General features: G+C 37.7%; 1 protein-coding gene across 1 annotated transcript; it reads right to left on the bottom strand.

Annotated features, from left to right (window-relative positions):
• Positions 1 to 227: 227 nt before the first annotated feature.
• Positions 228 to 9,070, bottom strand: nptxra (neuronal pentraxin receptor a). The gene is made up of 5 exons (XM_082184469.1): positions 8,170 to 9,070; positions 6,268 to 6,523; positions 5,378 to 5,619; positions 4,105 to 4,284; positions 228 to 2,842 (listed from the first exon to the last, which is right to left on the bottom strand). Exons 1-5 carry the CDS (start codon positions 8,845 to 8,847, stop codon positions 2,609 to 2,611), a joined length of 1,590 nt encoding a protein of 529 aa, XP_082040595.1. The 5' UTR covers positions 8,848 to 9,070; the 3' UTR covers positions 228 to 2,608.
• Positions 9,071 to 9,878: the final 808 nt, after the last annotated feature.

Genomic DNA, 9,878 nt, shown 5'->3' with positions numbered 1-9,878 from the left:
CAAATATGCATTTTGTGTGTACAATTACATTCAGTCAATATGCACAAGGATGAAAGGGACTAATAAACAGAAATAGTGCACAGCCTCTCGAAAGCAATTTACATTCTCTCACATCATGGATATTTGTACATCCCCTGCTTCTGTAAAAAAAAAAAAAAAAAAAAAACACTGAACAAAAACAACACATAGAGAGAGAGAGAGAGAGAGAGAGAGAGAGAGAGAGAGATGAAAGAGAACACTAGTGTTTGTTGTGCTATATTTTATTATCATTGCCATCTTAGATATTAACACATTTGATCTCAATTTCAACACAAAGACACAGACAGAATTCAAGAAATCAACATTATGATAGAAGAAAGATTAGAAAAATGTAAATGAGTAAATTCTCAGTGTAGAAAAATTTTCAAGCAAAAAGAGAACTTTACATCCAACTTCCAAGACATTTCTTCATTCAAAAGCAAATATATTGCAGAAAAGGTAACAGTATTAAACAATCATTTGTAAACCACTCTTTCTGAATACAATTCAAAGCTTGTTCATATACAAATTGAACATCACAAAATGACCACTGAAATGCAAACAAACAGGCATTACACTAACAATAGCAACTATACATCAGAAAGAAAATATATTTAGCGCTGAAAACATTATGATGAGCTTGTGCAGTTCAACTTTATGGCCACGGAATCTCAAAACACATGCCATTAAAACAACTGTTTGCAACATACACAAAATGACATCCATAATCTCAGTTTTGTGTGTCCGTATATATATATATATGTCTTCTGATTGCACATTTGGGACAGCATTCTTGTGTTTGACAAGGCCACAAAATAGGCATTTTTCAGCCTGCTGCATTTTACACAGAAACAATACATTGAGTATAATCCACATAAAGCATATCATATGTGCGATGTAATTTACATAAGCTCTTTATCAAGAGATGTCTTTTCAGTCACAGTTATGAAGAGAGAGAGAGAGAGAGAGAGAGAGAGAGAGAGAGAGAGAGAGAGAGAGAGAGAGAGAGAGAGAGAGAGAGAGATAGATAGATAGATAGATAGATAGATAGATAGATAGATAGATAGATAGATAGATAGATAGATAGATAGATAGATAGATAGATATACATATAATGGTGTAAATAATATACATTCATCATACGGAATGTTTGTTGCTTATTTTACAAATAATTTTCTTGAGTAGATTTTTTTTAATAAATCTATATAGGCTATATTTGCTAATTTCTCAGCATGAGAAGATATTTGTTTGTCTGTAGATATTGGCAGATTACGTTGAACAAGAACACTGAAAACAGTTCTCAGAAAGCATGTCATTGCAGATTCCACATTATAAAGGGTTTCAAAAGCATGGCTTTAAAGGTTAATTAATAGCTATTCATTGAAATATTGCTGAAGTATTCATCTGGTTAAATGCCTTCTTCAACTGCTCCTTTTTCTGTTGTTTGTTCTAATTCGATGTGATTCTGATGATGTTAAAGGGTTTTTAATGGAGGAGAATTCAGGACTAGCCTGACCAATAGGATTCAGTCTGTTAGAGTGATCACCATAGAAACAGTGTGATTCAAAAACATCTAAAAAATAAACCTGGAATAGATCAAACATACAAAAAAAACCTAGTATAAAAAATGCCAGACTAAAAGCAAACAAATTCCCAGCTGTTCGTGTGTGTGTGTGTTTCAAAACTAATTTCAATCAAATAGGCTACATTGTATAAATAACAACAAATCTGAAAACTTTGACCTGTGGTAAAAAATAAATCCTTTTATCAAGCACTGACACTGAAGATCACACATCAATGATGTTTGCCACTAGTACAAAAAAATTTCAATAATTTAAAACTTGAGACTTTCTCATGCAAAACCCGCCCCATGATGCTAAGGTGTTGCCAGGGCGTTGCTATGCGTTTGCTAAGGTGTCCAGAATGGTCTTTAGTATATTGCTAGAGCCAATGAAATTGGATATGATAATCTGGTCCCTAGATATGGTCACATTAGCAAAATTTGGCCGAAATTTCCCTGGAATCCAAAATTCGTTTTAAATATGTAAAGAATAGCTCACAAGACGCATTCAAAACCAAGAAGCTTTGTTTTGGTCAACATGGCGAATCCACATGACCAATTTGAACTCGTTGCAAAATCTGCACAGGTAAATCGTTCGCTCTCACCTGGATTCCAATTGAAAAGACAATTGTGAAAATTCACCAAACAACCATAAATGTGACTCAGTAAATCTATAGGATATTTTCACCCATTTTCTCATCCACCAAGTGAAAATTTGTTGGCTTGCTTAGAAAAATAAGAGCACACTCTTCCTCAACAAGTCACACAATTTGAGGTATCATTCTTGTTTGTAGCACAAATGGTGTGAGACGAGCTATATGCGCTGAAATTTAACACTTAGGGTTAGGGGTTTGTTCAAATCTCTAACCCTGAGCTGTAATGATAGTGATGCTTGTTTCAGCCAACACCACTAATAAAAAACTTTGCCTTGAAATCAACATACATATCTGATGGTGGCGTGGTTTTCTGATGAATATTTTCCATTTCTGAAACCATCTCTGACCCTTTAAACAACCCCTCAGAAGCACATCACTGAATGGCGCTGGTGCGATGCTGGCAATGGTCGGCCGGTTGCTTGGTGACTCCTCCGAAAACCTCTATCTCACGGCTGGTCCATGGGACTACATTACCCAGCATCCCTGTGCTGCAGTGGGCAAGAGCAGAGAGCTCTATGTGTGAAAGCGGCCGGTCCCACACATTAAACTGAGACAGCTCTCCCACCATAGCCCGCGACACCTCGAAACGAAGACCGCCCATTGAGCTCTGCAGGAGACAGGAAATCATATTCAGACTCTGCAGCAAAATATAATTTTTATAATTTTGATTCATTTATTATTGTTTAAAAAAAAATCATATTAAAAATGCTAAATATTCATTGAAATTGAATGAGTGACTTAGTGACAATGTTTTTATTTATTTATTACCTGCCTTTGCCACTAAATTGCCCAATTATAATATTTTTGAGTGGTATTACTTCAGATAAAATTCACAAATGTCTGGTAAATATTGTAGTTTTTTTTTTTTTTTTTTTTTTTACAGCTTTTTAAAATACTATTTTAAAGACTTTAGAATAAAAGACAAAAGACAAAAGATACTATTTTAAAGACATAAGAGAAAACTGATGACTTTGTTGTTGGAATTTTATATATATATATATATATATATATATATATATATATATATATATATATATATATATATATATATATATATCCTAAATACATTTAGGGCTTTTTGTGTGGTTTTTGTAAAACTTTTTATATTTGATTTAATTATTTTTATTAAATTATTTATTTATTCCTCAGAAGCACTCATTGCAACAGTTAACTTCTAATCAACACCCAGTCAGACGATGACAAAAATAGCTGTGTTATCACTGTAAAATCTGATGCTGTAAACACCCAAAACTCAATTTTGTTGTTGTTGTTGTTGTCCATAATTGCATTTAAACTTCATACGGCCCTAAAAACAGCAAAAGAACATTTGACATTTGGCCCTTTCTGAGACTGAGACAACTGATAGTGGGACCTTTTTAGTTTTATCTCCAGTGGTAATCAAAAAATGTGCCTCATAAAAATGTGATTTCAGTGTGTCTTTTAAGGTGTCTTATATTCCAATATAAAAAAAATGGTCCCAGACACATCCATAAATGTATTATATAAACTCTGCATAGCTAATGATACTGGAATCGTTTGTATCATCCCAGAAAAAATCCCATGTAAACATGTTTTTTGGAAACATGGTTTCCTTTATACATTTTTTTTTTAATCACAGTCAGTCCACAGTAAAGCACAACTTCAGACTACAACATTGACCAGAAAATGATTGTAAGCCCTACTTGTTCTAATGTAAGGGTAAGTATGCAGGAGTTTAACAAAAGAGGGATGAAGAGGGAAGGAAAAGTTAAAGGAAAGGATAAACATACATCGTGAGTTTTACAGTATGTGCAGTGTGAATCCCAAATGCTGCTCATCTTGACCTACCACCGTCTGGCAACCAGTTCCAAGTGCCAAAGTCTGACGTACCTGTTCTTGGCCAAGCATGAGGGTTCCTCCCCGTCGGATGCTGTGACGGGTTGCCAGGCCACTTCCTTCACTCTTTAGCTTGCCCCCTAGGTAGGCATGCCACGCTCCAGCTCTCCGGTTCCAGCTCACACACATATGCTGCCATCTGCCCACTGTTAAGTTGAGGGGTACCAGCGCCACCTAAAGGATGGAGGACACAAAAAAGAAAATCCAAATTACAATCCAAAGACTGATCCTGTGGTCCATGTGCTTAGATAATTGAGACCAGCCTGAAAGCCTGAGAGATTATCTTACTGTCCACTATTACAGCTCTGAAAAACACACAGGCAAAAAAAAATTAAATTGCTTTAACATTCCGTAAGAGCTGTCGGAGGTCAACCTAAGCATCTGTTCATCTTTTACCAAAAACATCCTAGAACTTCACTCCGCCTTTTAAGGCCTATTAACTCTAAGGATGATAACTACAAAGTTTTAATATTCGTTCTAATTCCATTAGAATAGGGAAGCTATATATATATATATATATATATATATATATATATATATATATCACAGCAATAACAATAATAGCACAGAGAAACAATATTGTTGGAATCACTTTTTTTTTTTTTTTTTGATGACGGATAAAAACATAGACAACCAATCATAACCCACTGGACTTTAAAGAGCTAGAGTATTTAAAGCGGCAGGTTTGGGCTGATATAGTTATCGTTATTGTTATATTCATAGTCATCATAGTTCTTGGTGAGAATGGCTCTAAACTAAATAATATGGGTCTGATCAGTCCCAGTCATGTTATGTTCCATTGATGATTCAAGTCATTACGTTTTAGATTCCAGTATAGATTTGAGTCAGTGATCAGGTTGGCGTACGCGGCACTTCTGGTAATGATAACCAAATATATTATGGTTAAATCTGCTGACTAAGTGCCTGTTTACACAGAACCTTTTTTTATTCCACTACACTGCTTTCTTATTGTTTTTTTTAAATGTAAACATGCACTAGACGTTCACACTTTAAAAGCACAGATATACCCAGTCAGGTACATTCATATGGTAGGGAAATCAGAGTCGCTTCGGCAAATGACAGTCGGTTCTGTCAATGGTTCACACAAGATAATTCTTCTGCTAAGGCAGATTTTCACCATTATTTAAAATACAGAGTTCCCAGTAATACCGATTCAACAGCGTTGAACAACAAGTTGTTTAAGGAACCAACATCAGAATCAGAATGGTTAAAAACTTCTGTCAAATATCGTGCTGTGATGCGCTACCTCATTATTAATGATGAGCTCAATGGGCCCATGAACCAACTGCTGAAGCACAAACTCATGGCTCTGGTCAGAAACAGCGTAAGAAACTGTTGTTCCCAAGATGCTCTTTCCAGGTTTGAGCCACATGCAGACAGTCAAAGCGTAGAGGACAGGGATTTCCTGCTTTATGATAGCATACATGGAAGTGCTCCGTACAGGGAATGAGAGCCTGTAGCCCTCCGGAAACTTGTTCTCAGAGACACCTGTGAAAAAGAATTTGAGAAATCAAATGAAAGAGAGACAGAGAGAGAAAGAAAGAATGAATGACAAAGAGTGATTTGAATTAAACCTAAGCACAGAGAAGACAACACTGGATAAGAGTTTGAAGGCCCGTTCCAGGTTCAATAAAATGTAAGCTCTATTGACAGCATCTGTGCCCTGCTGTTCATTATCAGAACATTAGTTTTGACTCATTGCAAAATGATTTCCATTGCAATACACTTATACATAAATATATATATACAATTTCTGTCAATTTCACTATCACTATCAATTTGCATGCTCGTTTTTAAAAGAAAATTCTCTCGTCATCTACTCAATCTCATGTTGTTCCGAAACATTAAGAAGGTTCTTTGGAGAACGCTGGGAGCCAAACAACATTAGACTCCAATGACTTCCACTGTATTGCAAAAATAAAAAGTATATATTTTTTATATATTTCTTTTTGATTCTTGAAATATATTTTTAGGTTCCACAGGAGAAAGAAAGCCATGGAACAAAACCTGTGGGCGAGTGAACGATGACACAAGTTTATTTTTTTTTGATTGAACTATCTCTGTAAGAAGATTTTGGTCAAATCAGTCTTTTAAAATCAATATTTCTTCCAGCAGTAAATCCAACCTCTGCCTCACCTTTCTCCAGAGTGCTTATCCGCTGTTGTACAGTGTCCAGTCCATAATCAATATTCTCCTGATGTTTCTGTGTCTCTTTGCGCAGAGCTTTCCTCTCTTCCTCCAGCAGTTTTATCTTTCTCTTCAGTTCTCCTTCCAAATCCTCCACTCGTCTCTGTGCAGCTGCCACTGGTGTACGGGCAGCGCTAGAGGCAGCGCCTGCTGCTTTCTTTGAGCTTGAGTCAGTACGATTGAACGCTGGCGGTGCCATTTCAGACTGTAAAAAAGACAGTCATTTTTTTCCTGTGTTTTGTGATGTAAGAACCTCATTTATCAACATGAATGCAACCAATCTTACAATGAAAAATGATTGCATTTCACAAACTACTCATTCTTATTACTCAAAATGCAATTATTAACCTCTTTTCAAGTGTAAACGGCTATGCATCTTATATTCCGATCAAATCAAACCCTGCCTAAATTTAAGATTTAATAATGCATCATGTCATTTAAGTGATTAATGAAACAGAATCATATTTCAGAGCAAATATTGCACCCCTTGATGGGGCTTCTTGCAAGAATGAGAGAGATTAGATGTGTAATGAGACCAATTTCAATTTCCCTACTTGCGTGGAAATAACAAGTTCATTTCTATTCTATTATGATGGGATCATTACAAAGGCATCTGCACTAGCTTGCAGAGCTCCCATTCGCAGCTGCAGGAGTCCATAATATGCTTTCAGTGGTGTGTGTCATGTTTCTCATCTCTCCCCTGCTGTCACACATGCTGTGAGGCACTGATAGATTCACGCTCCTCTCTTTTTAAACATACATTCTTGAGTATAACTGCTGTTTACCTTTTATTTTTCTTTGGTATTTAAAATATAGGCTGTTTAACTGCTCCTTCTAGCAGGCTATGTCCAGATTTTCAGACTGATAGATTTGGGTTAGATCGAGGTTAATCAGATGCGCTAAATGTGGTCCTGATGAGGATGTAATTTGTTGTTCCCATCGGCTCGTAAACCATGAAATCGGCTCACTTAGCCCATATTTCCATCGAAACCCAATCAGGGACGCGCATCTTGGCGCACAGCGATAAATCACGGCACAGGCGCGCGATCGTACGTGAGCTGAAACGCAATCCAGGACTCGCGGAGGGACGGGAACTTTACAAGCACACTGCAGCACCTATTCTTACATGTTCAAAACAGGCTGCTATAATACTAATCGCGTTTATCAACAGGTCAGAAAGTATAGCCATCTAGCACCAGCTTTATCTGAGGCTACGCTCATTTACAAAATACTTTTGAATGACCATAGTTTTCATTTCTGAATCAAAATGAATTTTTTATATATTTTTGTGGTGCTCAGTTAAATGGGGGGGGGGGGGGGGGGGGTCTAATTAAATGACTGAAATGTATGTTATTGTTTTTTTGTTTGTTTTTTAACTCAAATTTTAAAAAGTAGATGTTTTGTTTAAAAGTCTATATTTATATTCGAAAAAACTTTTTTCTCCCAGCCATATCAAAGACAGTGTGACGTAACATGCAAGAAGCCACTGACACTCTGACAGCATATTCATGCCTGAAAATGTCATTTCACAGATATTTTACCTTAAATAGTCTATTTTCTATTTATGTTTTTAAACAGTAACATTTATTTTAGGAAAATAATATCCAATTACAGTATTTAGGCCTAATTTTACGCTTTTCTTTTTCTCTAGTAGGCTAGCCTACTTAACATAATAATAATAATAATAATAATAAAATATATATATAAATATATATGCACACACATTTCTCGGCACGTTTCTTAAATTTCATTTTCCATTATTATCATCTCAGATATTTATTGTCGATCTATACAAAACTTGATTCTCAGCCACATAAATAAATGTCTTACAAGGTCTTGCGGTTTTCTTACCTCCAGTTTCTCAATGCGGTCTTTCATTTGAGTTATGGCATGCCCCAGTTCCTCCACCGCATGAGCCGTCCGCACTGAGGATCCCGCATCGTCCCGCATCATGAGTTGCTCCTTTTTGTCTTTTCGCGCATCCCCAAGTCCTGCGCTCCTTTCCGGGACCTTCCGTCCATTCAAGCCACTCTCGCATTCCGAAAGCTTTCCGGTTAGCTCCCGTATGGTTCTCTGATCGGTGAGGATCTCATCTTTCTGCTGTAGGACGGTCTGTCGGAGCTCCTCGGCGGTGGTGCGGAGGTACCCCCAGTCCTCTCCCGCATATAACGACTGGTCGTCCGCTTGTTGCTGAAACTTTTTCGGGTTGCACTCACCGGCGGGGACAGGGGTGCAGATGAGTCTGCTGTAGGTGGCCTGCTGTTCGCTTCCACCGGTCCCTAGTCCCGTTAAACCGTAAAATGTTGGCGCCTCCGGTCCACCTCGTTCTCTGCTTGTCGCATCAGTACCGTGGAGAGCGTCCAGCGGTCCTGATCGAGCGACGGACCCGGAGGAAAAAGCCTTCCCGGTTGCGCCCGGTGACAGCGACTGGTTGTCGGCCAGGGGCTGCGCTGCGGCCGCGGATGCCGGTGGAGATCCGCTGTGCACCGCGAAGATGATGCAGATGACCGCTCCGATAAACGCCACCATCCCGGCGGCCAAAATGACAACGATGAACTTCAGGGTGGCGGTTAAAAAAATCAGTAATGAAAAGAAACAAAAGATAACGGGGATCTTAAGACCTTAAGAATGAATTAATTTCATCAATAAATTCTTCAACCCACGACTTAATGTCAACAGTTTTTCTTCTGTAATGTGTCCACCCGCAGGACGCGTCTCTCTATATCTCCATCTCGGTATTACCGTGGGGACAACAAGAGGTGGGGGTTTAGCTTACACATCATCAGGGGTGGGCTGCACATGCGAGGGAGGTGGAGACATCAACCTCGTGTTCTATGTGAGCTAGATTTCATATCGTCTGAAAAATGTAGTAGTGCATAGGCTATTTTATGATAGATCGATTTTTATATAATTATTAAATATACTTACATTGTGAGTGTATTAAAATATGATATAGACTATCCCTATCATATGATAAGGATAAGACATGGTTAGACGCAGCCCCTTACTGTAGGCTATATTGCATCCTGCTTCTTGCTTTCCTATAGGCCTATGGCCTATCTATTGTAAAATATTTTTATTTATTTATTAAGAATTCAATAAATGCAAGAAATAAGGCCTATCATTTCAGCATGCAAAAAATACAGTGATGCCATCTATGGAGCTAGTTTTGTTTAAAAGTTTTTTTTTTTTTTTTATGTTTACTTTAGTTTAGGCTACTTTATGCCGAACGTCACATGAACAAACAGGAAAGCAGGTCTCATTGCATCCGCTTGTCAAAGAAAAGCTGCGTCCGAAATCGCATACTAGCAGGTAGCCTACTTATTTAAAAAAAGTAAATACATCACGATTGCAAAAAAAAAAAAAAAAAAAAAAAGGCCCTACGTTCTATACAGCATGAATGTAATCCATTCCGGATGTAGGCCTACTCAAGCGGGAAGGAAGTCGAACGGAAGTTGAGGCCGGCCGCGTGCCACCATCTTGTAGCAGAACTTCACCTGCTGTTAGCATCCCATTGACTCCCATTCATTTTGGCGTCACTTTGACAGCGAATAACTTTA

The sequence above is a fragment of the Leuciscus leuciscus genome (genome assembly GCF_965113295.1).
Source record: "Leuciscus leuciscus genome assembly, chromosome: 1".
Taxonomy (NCBI): Eukaryota; Metazoa; Chordata; class Actinopteri; order Cypriniformes; family Leuciscidae; genus Leuciscus; species Leuciscus leuciscus.
This window is presented reverse-complemented; position numbering and strand designations above follow the sequence as displayed.

Coding starts and splice junctions, on each gene's coding strand:
- nptxra (XM_082184469.1), bottom strand. CDS start 8,847: ATGGTGGCGTTTATCGGAGCGGTCATCTGCATCATCTTCGCGGTGCAC. Junction 5,620..6,267: donor GATAAGCACTCTGGAGAAAG/GTGAGGCAGAGG, acceptor TCTTTTTCACAG/GTGTCTCTGAGAACAAGTTT. Junction 2,843..4,104: donor TCATGCTTGGCCAAGAACAG/GTACGTCAGACT, acceptor TGTCTCCTGCAG/AGCTCAATGGGCGGTCTTCG.